Here is an 18,875-nt window from a genome sequence, read left to right as displayed (position 1 = left end):
AAAGATCCTTGACAAAACTCGTTCAGGGTTTTTAACCGGAGACGGTTTATTCAAAATTAGCTTGAATAAAAAAAATAGTTTATTTCTGCTGTTTATTTCTGTGTAAAACATATGTACAGTCGACATGTACAATAGTGATCTTTCAATCAATAATAATCAAACGTGATTTTTGCATTTTATATACAAACAAAACAGTTTCCCAAGTTCCCAGAAAATACATACATACATTCAACTAAAAGAAGAAGAAAAACATAACATCAGAGCATGGTGGTCTGGTGAATCAAGCAATAGTGGTGTAGTATTTATTTTAGGTGGCGTAGTAGAGCTGTGTTTCAAACGGACCAGTTTGACTTAATCTGCGTTACTTCTTCAAAAGCCTCGTTCTGTCCATCCGTAACTTTAAAACACACGGCTTTTATCCACACCACCTCCAGCTTTTAAAACAACCATTTGAGCCGGTGTGAGCTCAGCCCTTCAGAAAGTGCGGGGCCACGTGACTTACGGAGGAATGCATGGGCTGACTGCCTTCACTCCCGACGAAACGAAGCGCAGCGTTTATTTAAACAGACAACCCGAGCTGTTTACCAAGCGGTTGCAGCGGCTGTGTTTGTAGAGGACTTTTTCTTTATTATTATCCTCGGTGTGCTCTGCCTCTCTCTGGTGATAAGGTTTCGTCGTGAGATTGAACGTGCCCTCACTGAATTGCACACGCTGATATCCTGCGCTGTGACGCTAATCAAGCTAGCCCGTGAATGTTATTGAGCTTTCTTTGTAGATCAGCTCACTGATGTGCTACTTTCTGGATGCACGAGACGATGACAACATAGGTCAGTATGGTGTAATGTTCCTCCTCTGGAGTTTCTACCTCTGACGTGATTTGTGGTTTTGAACAGAAGTATATGTTTTGTAAGTGTGTTTTTGTGTTTTATTTTATTCATAAGATTTTAATAATGAAAATAAAACGTGGGTAGTATTTTTGGGTGGCCCAGTAAAAAAAGAAAAAAAAAGGACTGGTTGTTATTAAATAAAAAGGAATGTATGAATCACACAGGAAGCACAAACTACTGTTGGTCATCTCGTATTTACAGCAACGTCACATCAGACATTTCCCCCAGATTCTCAATGAGAGTAGTTTTGACATTAATTTGTGTGCTTATAAGAATTCATACCTCACTGATTTATGGGATCAGGGATAAAATGGCCATTCCAAGATATTATTGATAATAATAATAAAAAAGCATATAATAATATAATATAAAATACTTAAAGTTAAGTTATGAATTTTATTTTTATGTAGTTTTTAAAAAATCTTTTGTTAAAAAAAAAAAAGGGGCAGATGCTGTACTTGGAAAATGTGTGTATCTCAACCTGTTCTCGGGTTGTTTAAGTACTCTGAAAAAACTTACAACTAAAAACAAGATTAAACGAGATAAAAAAAAAAAAAAGATTTAATGTCTTTGCCAATATCATAATGTATAAATAATGCTTCAGGTTCTAAGATCATCAGGTGTTGCAAAGTCAAATGCAACTAGAGGACTGCTTTCAATTACGCTGTTGCTCTCCAGCAAGTAAAGCCTGCCTTTGTCACACCTGTTTACAGTGCTTAAACACCCAGGGCAAGGTGTTCTGCAGTGTGATGCTTTTTTGCAAGATCGAGTATTGAGGATGGATAATGGATAACAGTGGTGTATAGTGAGCATTGATTTACTTGGTATCAAAATGGATATACAAAATTGGACTTTTCAAATGAGTGTACATAATCCATTATATTATTTAATTGAGTTACGGGACACCATTATTAGGTACTTCAGGATTCCAGAAAATGTAAGTAGCAGGTGTATTTGTGTCAGACAGAGCTAAAACATGCTTTGTCCCTTATTTCAAGAATCTGTGACCTATATTTTTAGTTACGTAGAATATAACCAGGATAGCCTCCTTACAATTTTGTTGCAGCAATTTACAAAAGTAATGTGTGGATTTCTTGTTAAATAATATAACCTTGCTAATTAAAAAAATATATTTATTTGGCAAAAAAAAAAGTTAGTTATTTAAAATAACAGAGTTATTTAAATACATCCCAGGGCAAAGATAAATGACTGCTTAAACAATTTACTGTCCATGGAAAAAATACAAAAAACAAATTTTTAGCTATTTTATGCTCAAAGTTGGCATCAACGCTTGCTGCTTGCTTGCCGTCATTGATTGGCTGTCACTATTTAACGTCAGTTCTGTAAGAAGGTGTGGCAATGTTACACTGAATGACCTAAAGTCAAGAGGCTTTATTTATTGTTTCAACTGTGTACAAGTACATGTTCCTGCAGAACCATGGTGCAACATAGACACACACAGTGTCAGGCAAGATAAAGTGTGAATGTGCAAACATTTGTGCAACAAATAGGTGATTCAACTAAAACAATCAACTAAAAACTAGAGACATCTACGCATAGTTCTCTTAGAAGTAGGTCTGTGATTAATTAGCCAATATCTGACATGACCTGCTGTCTGTTGTGGTACAGGAAGTTAAATGTTATTTAAATGGGCCAGTAATTTAAATTGTTCTGTATGTAAGGTGTGTGACTTTGGCTGGGGTGAAAAAGATGCGCAGATGAGATTTTACATGTCCATTTATAATGATATAATTTTGACCTAAGAATAAAACATACTGGTTTCATTTTTATGGTCTGTTCATGAATAATGTGCTCTGATTGGCTGGTTATCATGACATCTCACAGTTGTGCAACAAAGTTTTTAGCACTGTAACAAAAACATTGTAATTACTTTTGTAATAATTTATTTCCATTTCTTACCAGATATTGCTGTCCTGTCCTGCGGTGTAGGCTAGTATAAGCATTTAGCATAATACAGATACCCACCCACTTTCTGCTTTTGACACCCCCTTTCCTGGATCAGGCTCAGGCAAAGCTGTAGTTATGAGGCCTGGTTTGCATAAAAACCTGATTTCCAATATTTCAAATACTCAGTGTTACTAATACACTATTGTGATGGAAAAGTCTCAAAAACAACTAACTACAAGTATCAATCACAATGTTCTCTTGTCCGTTGTGTTTTACTGCATTGCTAGCCAACAGGTACATCGCTAAAGGGCTGATGTTTCAGGACATGGCAGTTCTATGTTGGTCTTTTTCTTTTTTTTTCCAAACTCTGAATATTCAACAAAGCCATTTAGGGGTCATTTAAGCAGTTGTGTTTGAATGTGTTTGTGTTCATGTGTGTTTTTTTCCCTATGGTTAATACATAGGTAAGTTATTAACAGGCTTAGCTACAAGTGAAGTTGGCATGGTGGTGGTTAACCGTAGTGCTGACTAGCTGCTCCCTCTACACCCTTCCACAACCTGTTAGTAGGCCCCCTGTAGAATGAAATTGTCACTGCTTTACATACTTATTGGCATAACTTTGACATTTGGGGTTATGCACAATAAACACACCCAGTGATTAGTGCATTTTTGCAGAGTGCAGATCCTGAATCATGAGTAGAAATTGAAATGCATTATTGATTATCCCCAGTGTGGAGTTGTATGATTTGAAGCATTAGTGCTGCAGGTTTACAGTCAATCAGAATTATCTCTTAGGAGCAGATGAGCGCAAGAGTGATGTTTGTTTGAAGATTGTACAACTGAAACAGGTCAGTGACCATAGGTTTTTTCTGTAAGCTAACAAACTAAGCGGGGGAGTTCCTGTAACTGGTGCAAGCTAAAGGGCAGCTTTGACTTACTCAGTAAAAAAAACTCATATACAGTGAACTCATATGCACAGTTACATTGTCATTTAGTACATATTAGTCTTGTATTTTAAACCTTGTGTGTCTTGTAGCAGATGTTTAGACGTTTAGGTGTTTAGCAAAATGGCATACATTGAAAACAATATCAGGAAACATTTTTTCTCAAATAGGTTTTTGCTACAAATTTCTCACAATTAATGAATTAACTCACATGTGGATGTTGTTCAGATAGCCTGTATAGACATCAATAAAAACACAGCACTGTTTTATTCCATTTTGTAATTATTTTGTAGAAATAATTTGTTATTATTTTATAGATAATTATTTTTTAAAAATAATTTTAAGTTAATAATTTGTACTTGTCCTGCTCAATCATGCTTTACCCAGTGAGTGTACACTTTGAAGACTTGTGTGTATTATAAACTGAAATGTTACTGACTGTGAAATAAGTCTCTCTGTTATTAAAAAGGAGAAAATGAAAAATAAAATGCTTTGTTTTCACCACAAGTTTCTGTAACTGAGATCCAACACTGCGCACATTTCTTTTTGCTTATGCTGTCAAAATGCTCGCATGATTAATCATTGATGGGCTGATTTGTCCAGTTGTTTACAGAGATCATCCTCTGGGCTGAGTGTCCTTTTAAAAAGGCAGTCGAACTACTCAAACTGTTGTTGGTGACCACTTTTCATCATGGTTGTCGGTGGGCTTCCTGTACAGGAAGGGCTCCTGTTAACCTGTCTTCTCTTTCTCCCTGTTTATGGAGAACTGTCAGGACCGTGAGTAATCTAAAAATATGTCTATTGTTTAAAAATATAGTGGTCTATTCTGTGAAAATTAATTGTCACGGTCACGCAAAATCTGGTATCTCCAAGCATTTCTTTTGCTTTATTCATCATGAAATTATGAAACTTGAAAAATGTGAAGAACACATGCCAGATTCACATTATGTCAAACTTGAGCAAACAGCAAAAATGGACATACAAGGTTTTTGCATGACTGCCACGTTATGTCTGTTAGTTAGTGATGAAGTAGATGTGTGGTAGAAAAGAGACAAATACAGTACATTTAAAATATTAAGGGGTCATTTCCTTTTTAATCACTTTATAGATTTAGCATCATCTACTACATGTCTGTAGTAAAACGTGTGTGAGAAGATTACAGGTAATAACGAAGACAGTAATTGAGCACCGGATAATTAAAAAAGAAATCTTGTGTGCTAGCTAATTTCTAATATTTAAATAGTCTTTTTTTCATAAATGCAAAAACTTTTAACTGACTAAAACCACATCCAGGCCTTCATTAGACTTGCACAGATTAGTCGATGTACTTTAAGACTTAAGTAGTATAATGTAAAATGAACAAAACGTCAGTGTAGGTGAAAATATTGAGCCAAAGCAGGCATGACTGGCATGTAAAGGCCACAGAGCATAAACAATTTCTGTAACGTTTTTTATCTTGGTTTTTCCTTCACAGCAACACCAAAACAGTGCCAATAGACACACCAAGTTTCTATGCCTATGTGACACACATGCATGCAAAAATGAATCAGAATTTTGCACAACACCTGTTAAAAAAGAGAGAGTAATGAGAGCTGGGCAGTTCTGTTTTTGTACTGCACAAGTGACCAGACTATTAAATATTAGTGTTTTATTAGCAATCTTAGTCTATGACAGTTAATTAGGAAACGATGTAGGGGCAAGTTAATTTTTAATTATTTATTTTGAAAATATTTTGATTAAAAATAAAGCCCCATGTGTTTATTACATAGAAATGAATGCCCTTAGGCTATACTGTGTACACATGAATATATACATAAAATAACACAATTTTGTAGAGATGTATTTAAATATATAAGGATATACCTATTTCTGATGTCTGTCCTTGTAATACTTTTATTACCTTGTAATACTTTCAGGACTTAGTAGTGGTTCAGTTGAGACTAGGATCCTCCTTACATCTGTAAAGCAGCAAGTCTTATTTCACAATAGTACTATTCAGTAACTACAAGAAAAAAGGGAGGTTTTTAATATCAATTTGCTCCACCGACGATCTATAGGCTGTAAATGCAAAATATACACTTTGCATTTAGTTAACATTTTTACTAAAATAGATCTGAAATAATGTATTTGATATTTTCTGACTCTAGATATTAGACTGATGTGTTGTGTTATTTCAGGTGATTTCATATTGAATGCCTCTTAGTCTTGATGATATTTTAGACTACTTTGTCCTTTAGTTGGTCAGGAGGTAGTGGTATCCAAAAGTGAAGTTCACTAGTGCTGATTTAAGATTGCACAGCCATGATATTGATCACATAGGTATTTTGTTATATATGACCATAGCCATTCTGTAATGATTGCTGAGTTCAATTGATCCCTAACTATTGAGTTTTACACAAATTGCAGCATCAGTATAAGTTCAGTTGTTTGTAATTACATGGACAGCATTATAGTCATCATAGTGTATAAAAAATTACATTATTTTTCAACTTCTTTATTTCTAAATTGCTCCGTCCTATAAATCTGTTGAAGTGCCCTAATGAAAAGGGCAGATTAATCTTGTAATAGTGAATTACCTGAACAACACCTCAATATACTGCTTCTTGTCTTTAGATACTTCATGGTGACATTTCCAGCAGTGATCGAGTCTGGCTCTGAGGCTAAACTGTGTGTTAGTCTTCTGAAGCCGAATGAGACTCTACTGATGACCGTTTATCTGGTTCACGACAACCAGAACAGAACACTTCTACAGGAGACAGTGGAGGAGGAATTTCACCGCTGCTCTCAGTTTAAGGTCAGGAAACGTCTGCTGGTATTATTCAAGTTAGATGTGTTTGAGAGTGTAGAACAGCACAGCAGATAATGTGATCTCTGCAGGCTCCACAGGTTGAAGGTCAGTCGGTGCAGGAGATTAAAGTCGAGGTCAAAGGTGAACATTTTGTGATGACAGAGAAGAGGAAAGTTATGTTTAAATCCTACAACCCACTGACCTTCATCCAGACTGATAAACCAATCTACAATCCAGGACAAACAGGTACATCTTAATTTCTTTCCAAATGATGTTTGTTTGAGTATTCCAGCATCAATCTCTGCCTGCATGATCTGCATTGTATGGACAGTTACCACAGGCAGTTCATTTGATATGTTTCTCAAATTAAATAAAAATAGACAATGTCATAACTGACTGACATAGCTCTGTACGTTTTATGAAAAGAATGTCCTCCCAAACCTGTATTTTAAACTTGTATCCAATAGGCAGAAATGAGTACAAATGCACAAACCTTCTACAAACTGTTTATTTCATTATTATTATTATTATTAGTTGTAGTAGTAGTAGTAGTAGTAGTATTGTTTATTATTGCTGGACCACCTAGAGGATCAAGTCTGTAAGTGAGTCAGTGACTGACTTGCTGCCTAAAAGACTGATATCCTGTCACTTATGCCCAGTATTGAAGTACCACAAGAAACTGTACAGTTGCGGTCAGATGTTTACACACACTCATCATGGACATGAATGTCATGGCGATATTCGTTAAATGGCAAATTCAGTAATTTACATAGACCAACTTTTAGTTTTAGTGGTTTTAATAAATTAGTCATTCAGTGGTGCTAAAAGTTCAGAATTATATTTTTAACTTCCTGTTAACATCCTGTCGATCTGTTATCATGATTGACTTCAACTGTTAGAACTACCTTAGAATATTTCAGCATAACTTAAAGCCATCAGCTAAACAGTTGAATACTGGACACAATTGGGTGTTCCAACAGGACAATGACCCCAAACACCCCCAAAACATCAGGTGGTTGTAGAATTGATAAAGCGGGCTAATATTGTGCTTATGTAATGACCTTCCCAAAATCTGACCTCAAGCATATAGACAATATTTAGACTGTGCTTAAAAGTCAGATCCGTGTCAGGAAACCAACAAATTTAATTAAACTCTTCCAAAAAGCTGGGACATAACATCCATAATGAGTATATTTAAATTTTGAGCACAATTGTATGTTTGATCAACAGTAAGCTATTTTTTGTCGGGGTTACTGTATATTGTTACATACTGTAACACTTGTTCTATTTCATGCCTCCTGACTGCCAGAGGGCAGCAGATCCTGTGGATCCACATTGCTTGCGTGTTTTGAGGATCAAAAGTTAGTACTAATGCTAAGGTCACGTTTAATTTCATTACACTTCCCCTAAAGGGTGTGAACGAGTTTTCTTATACTGTGGCTCGTATGGAGTTATTACTGCCCCAGATTCAGACTCAGAGAGCTGGATTGCTCCAACATGTTGGCTCTCACGAGTTGGCAGCAGCAAGCATTTCTGACAGTGGGAGTTCCCTTGGGCACTTGGGCAACAGAACGGTCTGCAGATCATGGTGACCATACCACGCTTCAGACCACATACATTTCTTATAACATATAATCGGACACACAGCACAGACACTGGTATACCACCATGTGAACCACAGGCTATGCTGCTTTCTGATGGTCATCTGGCATTCATAGCACCACGGTTACATTTGTAAATACTGTTTTAAATAACTTACAATTAGTGAGCACTTAGTAAAGAAAATATCTAAAAGAAAATCTTTTTAGCCTATTAGCAACAGTACCTAACAGGTACTCTGAGCTGAAACTTGTAATTTTTTTTTCCAAGCACATGCAAACATTTTGAAATGTTTGTCTATGGTAACTAACCATATATACTTTTAACACCAAAATATTAAATGCTGAATGTGTGAGATTTGTAAAAAATTTATATTTCACAGTGAATTTCAGAGTTGTCACTATGGGTGCAAATTTAGTCCCACTTAAACAAGAGGTAAGGAAGGTTTTTTTTTGTGTTTGTCTGCTATTTAATAAAATCTTTTTAGAAAGAAAAAATCAGGATACTTTTTGCTATTTTATTTAGTGCAAGTTTAGTGGCATGTTCATTAACATCTAGTCATTTATCATTTATGTTTGTAATGCGTGGAGAGATGTTCTAAAAAAATCTTAAGCAAAACAGTAAAAAATTATCAATCCTACTGTCTTTTTCTCTACAGTACAGCATACTGACCCTTGCGGTGAGCTGAAAACACACACTATATTATACATTTCATGAAACCTATTGATTGCTAATCTTTGTAAACATTTTTCAGCACTTTCTTTGTACTGCCACTGCAGCAAGTTAACATTTTGCATTCTATGAAAAAAACAAACAGGATAATAATGGTAACAGGATCGGGCAGTGGACAAATGTGTCCTCATCAGGCCTGATACTGCAGCTTTCTCACCAACTGAACGCTGAGGCTCCTGAGGGCCAGTACAAATTGGAGGCTAAAACTGGGGATAGGTTGATCACACATTACTTTAAGGTGAAAAAGTATGGTAAGTGTCAGTAGTAAGAGATTACTTTTTACTGAAAGTAACCAGTTCATTTATTACAATAACAAGTTTTTACATTTAGTTCTGCCCAGGTTTGAGATTACAGTGAAAGCTCCAAAAGAACAGAGTGTTGGTGTGGAGGAGCTGAAGATAGAGGCTTGTGGAAAGTGAGTGATGGTTTTAATATTAAAACAAAAGCAATAAACTTTTAAAAACTTTGGAACAAGATAATCTTGTCGGATGAAACCAAGATGGACTTGAGTATGGAGAAGAAATGTAAGGACTTTTCAATTTAAGCATTCATCATCATTTGCCAGACATGATAGAGGCACTGGTATGGAACTGGATTGTTGATCTTTTATGAGGTGACTGCTGATAGAATTAGCAGGCTGAATTCTGACATGTATAAAGCTCAGGTGATAAGTAATTGACTGCAAAGAATTTGCATCAATATATTTGAAATAAAAATTCATAGTAATGATATTTGGTCCAATTACTTCTTTAACCTGTAACAAAGAAGGGATAGTGTATTTTTTTTTAAAGATTCATTTAATATTAGTTAAACCCCTTGAATTCTCTGAAAGTCTTAACATCTAAACCTTCAATCATATCACATCCATTGAGGTGGTATACAGAGGCAAAATTGCAAAACATTGTCTCCTTTGTTAAAATATGTTTATTTTGTAGGTACACATACGGACAGCCAGTACCCGGTAAAGCACTGGTACAAGTGTGTCGGAAATTTGTACAACACTATTATCAGGGTGTCCAAATGATAACACCATGTCTGGTTGAAAATATAGAGGTGTGTATTTTTGTAATACTGTAATAGAGGACAGTAGATTTTTTTTTTTACTTCCTAATGAAATTGTTCTCACTAAGTGTTTGCTTTTGGGTTCCTTGTAGATGAGTGAGAATGGCTGCGCATCTCATATATTCAACATGTCTCTTTTTATCAACTCTGAATTTGAACACAATTCTGAAGATTTTCTTGACATTAATGTTAAAATGACGGAGGAAGGGACAGGTGAGTCAATTACAGATCTCTCCCCAACATCTTCAATAGAAAAAAACTAACTGGAGGGAGAAATGAACTTGTACCAGACTGACTTATCGAATGAATAAGATTTTTTTGATCATAATGGATTCATTGTTCTTAAATAAGTAACATGTTTGATGTTTTCTTTAGGTATTTCCATGGTAAAATCTGAAACTACAGCTATTACTTATGAAATTGGTAAAGCTGAGTTTCTCGATTTACCAAAAAACTTTGAACGGGACACAGTTATAGAAGGAAAAGTAAGTCTTTCTCATGCTGTCTTATGTAATTTCTCATGTTTATTATGTGGTGAGATTTGAGTTGTCTGACATATTTCATTACATCTTCTATCACTGATAAACAGATCAAAGTTACAGCCTATGGTGGAAAGCCAATTCCAAACAAGGAAGTTTATCTATTGAAAGGTCAAAATTGGTCTCCAACACTACTTTTTAATCTTACTACGGATGAAAATGGATTGGCCAGATTTGCAGTTAATGCACCTGCTGACCCAGAAACTGAGATTTCATTGCTGGTATGGTATGACAAAAACATTTAGCTAATTTTTATATTATTTTTGCACCTTTCTGAAACCCGTTCTTGTGTCATTGTCTTCTAGGCAAGTGTCTATCCTGACAACAAATACCGTGGATACAAAAAACCTTTCTTCAGAAGCAGTGATGCTCAAATTCGACTCCTCCAACCTGCTACACCTTACAGTCCAGTGTACAGTGAAGTATCTATAGAGGGCTTAGAGGAACCATTGAAGTGTGATTCTGAAGTTTCCATAAACATTAAGTACTATATTATTGGAGAGACCACTGAGAATTACAGCACTGATCTTATTTACACGGTGAGTTCATACAGTAATAATGTAAAGAGAAATGGTGAACACTTGCATTTGCTTTATTCTGACGGCTCTTAATGACTTAAAGTCAGCTGTTTGTCAATATTGTAAATTTTGACCCTTTGCTCCAGGTTTTATCCAAAGGAGTCATAGTCCATCATGGCTATGAGAAAGTTGAAGTAAAAGACTCCACAAGACTTGTAGAGGGACGAGTCTCATTTAAACTGCATGTTGGTATTGAGATGGCTCCTGTAGTGCAGGTTCTGGTGTACGGTGTACTTCCCAGTGAGAACGTCATCGCTGCTAGCAAGAATTTCAATGTGGAAAAATGTTTCAGAAACAAGGTAAAGCAGATTGTTTAAGACTTTTTATTCTTGTTCTCTTATGTCCAAATGTTTTGGTGACTCTTTGTTTGGCGATGAATGTGAAAACCTTTAATCAGTATTTGTGTTTCCATTATGATTTTCAGGTGTCGCTGCAGTTCTCTCCCACTGAAGCTGTTCCTGGTGAGGAAAACACTCTCCAGCTCTCAGCTCTGCCTGGTTCACTGTGTGCTCTCAGTGCTGTGGATCAGAGTGTGTTCATCATGGAGGAAGGAAAACGTCTAGATACTGATATGGTAAAGTTCAGACTTACTGAATGTTTAGTCCATATATTAGTGCATCTCAAAGTTAATTTTTGTTTATTATTTAATATAAAAAGTTAAACCATCATATATTTTATATTAATTACACATGAAGTTGAGGCTTTTTTGTTTTACTTTTGATCTTTTGAGCTTATGAAAATCAGAAATCCAGTTTCTCAAATTATTAGTTTTCTTTTAAAGATCAAATAGGAAAATATATACAGAAATATCCAACTTTTAACAAGTAGGTTCATTTATACACTCAGTACTTAGTTAGCGCTTTTACCACAGGTGGCACAGCTGAGATGTTATTCAAGCCTAGTTGGCTTCCCTATATATAATTCTGAGATGGATTAGTAAATGTTTTATTTTAAAGCCTTTTTTTAAACTCTGAATTTTTTCATTATAGAAATTAACTGTGTTGTACATCATGATCTGTACTAACAAAACAAAATTGAGTATATACTGCAAGTCTATACATATAATATGTATAAATTGTAGAGCTTTAGTTCATTGCTATATGATTTTACTGTTTTCTGTTGTATGGGTATGGTGTTACAATTAGGATGCCTGGTGTTTACCAAATATGGACAATTCCTGTCATTGTGCCTAAACTTGAAACAATTTAAAGACTGAATAAGAGTTCTTGCTTGATTGTTGTAAGATTTATTGCAAAAGATAATAACTTAATAATAGGTTCAATTCTATTTATCTTAGGTCTTCAATTTGTTGCCAGTGACATCAGTATCAGGTTATACCTATGAAGTTGAAGATGTGCAGGAATGTTTGCGTGTTCGACCTCGACGAAATGCAAAGGGTGACGATGCTTACAATGCCATAAAGGTAACTGACTCAAATGTACTGTAATGCATTGAACAGATTTATTTAATTTATTTTTCACTTAGTTTAGTGGATGTCAAACCTATATTCCTTGTGGTTTACTATACTGAATAATGACTATCACCTTACAGAATGTGGGACTCAAGATGGCAACTAATCTTGCTGTTCGAGAACCTGCATGTTTGATCTTCAAAGGCGTACAGTATCACCGCAGCTATGGATGTAGAGCCATTTATTCTGCTTGATATTTCTTAGAACATCATAAATAGCAACTGTGTAAGCTTTGGTAATTGTTTGTTTATTTTGTGCATTTCAAAGGGATGTATGAGTCAAGAATTGCCATGGCCCCTCCACAAGCTGTACCACTTTTAATGGAAGTTGCATATGACGCGACTTTAGACTCTGAACCTCTTGAAACAGTTCGCAAATTCTTTCCGGAAACTTGGATATGGCAGCTTGCTGAAGTGGGGTTAGTGAATCAACATAACAAATGTATTTCTTTTATTACAGTTTTTTATTTGTGCACTTTTTGTATTTGCCGTTTAAACAAATCAACAAATAAACTATAATTGTAAAATAACCTAATCTGTGATCTGAACCTGAACCTGAACTGACAAGTAGGCATTCTTCTTCAAGACTTTCTGGCACAGAGCAGAATTTATGGTTCATCATTTATGACAAGTCATCCCGTTCTTGCAGAAGCAAAGCAGTCCCAGCTCTTTACCACCACCATGTTTGACTAATGTTATGATGGCCTGCAGTTGTTTAGATTCTAAAAAGATGAGGGTACATGTCAGTGAGTTTGTCACATCTGTATTTGAATCTCTTTAGAACACAACATCATGTTCTGCTTTTTAAGACATTTTAGCCTGCTTCACATTGCCAGATAGGTTCTGGGGAAGTGATGTTTAGATTCAACAGGTCTGGTAGTAATCATGTCTGGGTGTGGCTAGTTTGATTGTCGATTGAATATGATTTAGTGTTAAAATTAGTTGGATGACCTGATTCTTTTTTTTTTTTTTTTACAGAACTGTAACTACATTACCTAATTAATTTGAAAGTAGTAAGATACGTGTTTAAGAAGTATTAAGATTAATAAGTGAGTAGTAATATAAATTAGTGCTTCTTTACCTCAGGGATTCTGGATCAGCTCAGGTTCCTGTCACTGTTCCTGACACCATCACCACTTGGGAGATGGACACTTTCTGCCTGTCCTCTGGAGGTCTGGGAGTGGCTCCTCCTGCTCAGCTTCGTGTCTTCCAGCCCTTCTTCCTGGAGCTCTCACTGCCCTACTCCATCATCCGGGGAGAAGAGTTTGAGCTGAAGGCCACTGTCTTCAACTACCTCTCCAAGTGCATCATGGTACTGTAAGATCAAGCCTGTCTGTCTTCACTAGTCTCTAATCAATTAACATTCACAGCAAGCTGATCTCCTGTGTTTCACTGACAGGTTAAAGTGACTCCGGCTCCTTCCTCACACTACACTCTAAAAGCCTCCTCTGATGAACAGTATTCATCCTGTCTGTGTGCAAATGGTAGAAAGACCTTCAGATGGACTCTTCTTCCCTCTGTACTTGGTGAGAGTTCTGAAACTTCTCATGTTCAGACATTATCACACACATCTGTTGTTCTCAATGCTAATAAACTCCTCTCTGTGTCTTCGGGTGTGTTGTAGGGGTCTTGAATGTGACAGTCAGTGCAGAGGCAGAACAGTCCCAGACTGTGTGTGACAATGAGATTGTGAGTGTGCCTGAAAGAGGTCGCATTGACACAGTCACACGAAGCCTGCTGGTGAAGGTAGGTCTGCCAGTAGTAGTAATGGCAGTAATAGTAAAAGCAGTACAATTATTGCTATGGCTTAATTGTACGTGTTTCTCATGTAGGCTGAAGGAACTGAAAAGTCCAAGAGCCAGAGTTGGTTGCTGTGTCCACAAGGTTAATTTAGATATTTCCATTTCATTTTCCTGTATATCTGGTATATATCATTATTAACGACAATAAGGAAGCATGAACACACTCTTAGCACAAATAATACTTTACTGCCCAGTAACACCAACTGTTGACACTTGAATTTACAGGAAACAGTGTTTCAGAGGAGCTGGAGCTGACTCTTCCTGAAGATGTGATAGAGGGGTCAGCACGAGCTTCTGTTTCAGTGCTGGGTAAGAAAACGTTTCTGACTTTTCTGTGATGCTTTGATTCTTTTAGCCAATATAAAAACTCCAAAGCTTCTAATAGATTTCAGTTGTGGACAGGTCTGAACATTTTAGACCATATTGAATAAATTCAATTTAATTTAACTAATTGGTACAGATCTACATTTATTAAATGTGAATGCATGTTATGTTTGATTTGATTTGGACTCGTACTGCTAACTGTATAGACAGTGATTTTCATGATTATTATTAAGACCTGCTTAATGCGTTTTGTTTTTTTTTGTAGGAGACATTCTGGGTCGTGCCCTACAGAATATTGATGGGTTGCTAAAGATGCCTTATGGCTGTGGAGAACAAAACATTGCTCTGCTCTCCCCCAATATCTACATTCTTCAGTACCTCGAGAACACCCAACAGCTCACCCCAGCCATCCGAGAAAGAGCTACTGGTTTCCTCAAGAGCGGTGAGAGAGCTTTATGAAGAATTCCAGGTGACAGTAAGCATATTGAATAGACTCTAAGTCTGAGTCTAAACTGATCCAGCTAAAAAAGGATTTCTCTTTTATACAGGATATCAGAGACAGTTGAACTACAAGCATTTCAATGGTGCGTACAGCACATTTGGAAGAGGAGAAGGAAATACATGGTGAGAACGTCCTACAGAAAGTTAGTAATAATTAGCTTATTTTAGTTTTCATTTTGAAATATAAATTTATATGAGTTTATTTCCACCACCAGGTTAAGTGCTTTTGTCATGAGGACTTTTGGGAAAGCACAGCGTTACATCTTTATTGATCCAGAAAACATTGCCAGAACAAAGGAATGGCTGATAAGTAAACAGAGATCAGATGGCTGTTTTATGAGACAGGGAAGACTGTTCAACAACAGGATGAAGGTGTGTGTTATTAGTTACTCGTTACATTGATTTAGATAAATGATTTCTATTTTTAATAACCTTGTAATGTATTGTAGGGTGGTGTAAATGATGACGTGACCATCACTGCATACATCACAGCATCACTGCTTGAATTGGGCCATACAGCAGAGGTATATTAGAACCTTATATTCATGTGGAATACTTTCAGTATGGATGTTGGGGGAAATTAATCAGCATGTTCAGTGTGATCTTAGTGCTGCAGTGCAGCTGCGTTTTCTTCTACACCCTAATTCACGTTTTGCTTACAGGATCCAGTTGTAAGTAAAGGGTTATCATGTTTGAAGTCCTCTCTTGGTAACCTGACAAACACCTACGCCACTGCCCTGCTGGCCTACACATTTAGTCTGGCTGGAGAGAAGGAAATTCGAGGGCAGCTGCTAAAGAAACTGGATGGTGATTCCATTTCAGGAGGTATGGATTGATTAACATAACATTATAATTTAATTACATAGTTTGTGAGCATTGTGACTAATGGAGTCATGATTTCTCCACATTTTCTTGTTTTCCTTTCATTATAGATGGTCGTCTTCACTGGTCTCAGTCTGCAGTAGATGACTCTGACTCCTTGGCAGTGGAGATCAGCTCCTACGTGTTGCTAGCTGTTCTCTCTACTGGTGAACTCACTGCTGCTGATTTGGGCTATGCTAACAGGATTGTCAGCTGGCTGGTGAGGCAGCAGAATCCTTATGGAGGCTTCTCCTCCACACAGGTACTCAAATTCTATACATTTCTTATTGGTGGTTGCATAGTGGATACACAGAGAAATCAGTGTTGAGAATGCTAATCATTAATAATTATGTTTGGATCAGGACACAGTGGTGGCGCTCCAGGCTCTGGCTCTATACTCCACCAAAGTGTACAGCTCAGATGGCTCCAGCACAGTAACTGTGCAGTCAGCAGATAAAGACACTCACAGCTTTGACCTGAACCAGAACAACAAGTTACTGTACCAGGAGAAATCACTACAGCATGTTCCTGGAAAATACAGTGTTTCAGTGGAGGGCTCTACTTGCGCCTCTGTGCAGGTCAGTGTATCTAATATGCATCTTATATCCAGTGTAATTAGTGTCTGAGATTCTGTCCTTTTGTCTTGACCTAACATGTATATTTAAAAAATTAGCTAATCTACCCAGGGCAGAGCAGGGCTGTAATGTTCAGTTTAGAAGTCAAGCAGGGCAGAATGCTGATAAGATAAATTGTGCAGTTACTTAATACATTAAAGGCAGCTAGAAATAATAGTTTGTTTTTGCCGTTTCATTGATCATTACCCGTCATCCCCTTCCCGATGGCAGATGGCTCTTTTCTACAATATCCCCACACCTGCTGCACCAAGTACACTGAGCGTCAAGGCTGAAGCTGAGGGAAATTGCACAAAGTCAATTGGACATATTCTGGCTATCAACTTTTCAGTCAAGTAAGAATGTATTTGTGATTTTAGTGATCATAGCTAATATAACAAAACTGGGGAATATTAGCTTGGAATGGTGGACAGTCACAGATTCAAAATGTGCTTTTTTGTGATCTCCGTTTCATAAAGCTTTACAGATAAACACATACAAGGACTTTCAGTTTTTTTTTTTTACATTACGCTGTTATCATTTTAACAGCAGTGCCTATAACGTATTCATCCTCTTGGATGTTTTCCACTTTTATTGCTTTTAGAAATTAAATCATAGTCAATATAATTAGTTTTTTTTTTTTACAGGAATAACTCATCATTTCTGTGTAGTAATGTCAATTAAATAAAAGCATATATAATGTAAAATAAATGATAGCATAAACATTCACCTGTCGTTTGCTGCATTTACGTTATCCCCTACATTCATAAGCCTTGCAAGGCCTGCTGCTAAGAAGCATTCCCACAGGATGCCCTATGGTGGGGATGGTGTGTTTGTGGTTATGTGCAGTGTTTGGAGTCTTTGGAGTCTCCCACATGCTTTTGGGCGAACTGTAGTGAAGATTTAATTATTGTTGCCCCTTAAAGCCTTGAAGGAATTTAAAGCTTTTGCATCTGAGATGGGAAAGACTCTGCACACAACAGCTGTTGCCTGGGTTCTTTAACAGTCAGAGTAGTCATAGGTGTCTTGGTGGACTCCCTCACTAGTCTCATTCTTGCACAGTTACTCAGTTTATGAGGATGATCTGCTCTAGGTAGATTTGCACATTTACACAATTGTGAGACTACTAGCACCAATTGCCTAAACCTCTGTTCAATTAGGTCAGTGACTTTAAAGGGGGTAAATAAACCCAACTGATATTGACCATGATTCCATTTATAAAAGCAATAAAAGGGGAAACATCAAAGGGGGTGAATACTTTTTATAGGTGCTGTGTGCACACGAGTGCCTGCTCACGACTTTTTTGTCGTCTTTTCCTCTCAGATATGATGGAGCACTAAACAGCACTAATATGGTCATAGTAGACCTAAAAATCCTCTCAGGATTTACAGCAGATCCCAGTTCTGTAAGTATTGGGTTTTTAATATGTACATGTATCATTTGAGAGATGCTATTTAAATGTGTATTTAATAAATGCAGAGCAGTAATCCTCTTGTTTCCTCAGCTAAAACACAGCCTATTTGTGGAGCGAGTCGATTCCAAAGATGACCATGTGATCATGTACATAAAAAAGGTCAGAGAGTACAGTCTTACACATTAATATCTGTTTCACTGTACTCTGTTCATTTACATTTAGAAACGTACTGCATATGCATACTGAGAAACAGAAAAGGCCTCCTTTATCAATTAACTGCCCAAAAAAACAACACATGTTTACAGTTCAGTGTCTGGTGTTTCTGTTTAACAGCTCCCAAAGAATGATCCCATTCATTATCAGCTACATATTAAACAAGTGCTGCCAGTCAAGAACCTCAAACCAGCTGTGATTAAAGTTTATGATTACTACCAACCAGGTAAGCTTTTTCCAGATTGTGACAATATTACTCTAACGGTACTGATTTTATTTACTGATATTGTTTATTTTATTATTTTTTTTGTTCAGGTGACCAGTCTGAAACAGAGTACTCCTCTCCCTGTGTGTAAGGCTTTACATCTGCAGCCAGTACAAGGCCAAAAGGACCTAGATGTTTATTTTGTTTATTTTCTTATCTTGATTTTATTCATCTTTAATCAGAGATAACTGAGTAAGACTGGTTTATGTGGTTGGTGTTGAAATAAATATGAACATTAAACAATATCTGTATTTTTTAAATATTTAAATATTTGACGGACCGTCCGCTTAGGGTTCTTTGACTCAACAGAAATGATCAAGTGTGTCACTGCGCAACAATCCCACACACCAAGCAAACATTAAGCCGGAGTTTGTTTT

At 36.6% G+C, this 18,875-nt stretch overlaps 1 protein-coding gene across 1 annotated transcript; it reads left to right on the top strand.

The window, feature by feature from the left end:
* The first annotated feature begins 381 nt into the window (after nt 1–381).
* Nucleotides 382–18,741, top strand: LOC140565894 (alpha-2-macroglobulin-like). Its single transcript, XM_072692093.1, has 35 exons — nt 382–827; nt 4,343–4,516; nt 6,353–6,533; nt 6,617–6,773; nt 8,509–8,561; nt 8,785–8,805; nt 8,944–9,109; nt 9,189–9,273; nt 9,794–9,911; nt 10,013–10,133; nt 10,296–10,405; nt 10,510–10,680; nt 10,765–10,998; nt 11,124–11,336; nt 11,462–11,611; nt 12,335–12,460; nt 12,589–12,679; nt 12,776–12,926; nt 13,594–13,819; nt 13,907–14,033; nt 14,132–14,253; nt 14,340–14,391; nt 14,535–14,618; nt 14,899–15,075; nt 15,182–15,257; nt 15,350–15,506; nt 15,584–15,658; nt 15,797–15,959; nt 16,067–16,257; nt 16,358–16,573; nt 16,841–16,962; nt 17,930–18,011; nt 18,111–18,179; nt 18,354–18,459; nt 18,549–18,741. The coding sequence occupies exons 2-35, from the start codon at nt 4,431–4,433 to the stop codon at nt 18,587–18,589; spliced, it is 4,320 nt and encodes a 1,439-aa protein (XP_072548194.1). The 5' UTR covers nt 382–827; nt 4,343–4,430; the 3' UTR covers nt 18,590–18,741.
* Nucleotides 18,742–18,875: the final 134 nt, after the last annotated feature.

Source organism: Salminus brasiliensis, chromosome 11 (genome assembly GCF_030463535.1).
Source record: "Salminus brasiliensis chromosome 11, fSalBra1.hap2, whole genome shotgun sequence".
Taxonomy (NCBI): domain Eukaryota; kingdom Metazoa; phylum Chordata; class Actinopteri; order Characiformes; family Bryconidae; genus Salminus; species Salminus brasiliensis.
Note: the sequence above shows the minus strand (reverse complement) of the source record. Positions and strands in the feature narration are given on the sequence as shown.

Bases quoted from the DNA above. Each gene is read 5' to 3' on its own strand.
- LOC140565894 (XM_072692093.1), top strand. From the start codon at position 4,431: ATGGTTGTCGGTGGGCTTCCTGTACAGGAAGGGCTCCTGTTAACCTGT. The intron at 10,681-10,764 runs GTATGGTATGAC...ATTGTCTTCTAG, and splicing joins AAACTGAGATTTCATTGCTG to GCAAGTGTCTATCCTGACAA. The intron at 14,254-14,339 runs GTAGGTCTGCCA...TTTCTCATGTAG, and splicing joins CACGAAGCCTGCTGGTGAAG to GCTGAAGGAACTGAAAAGTC.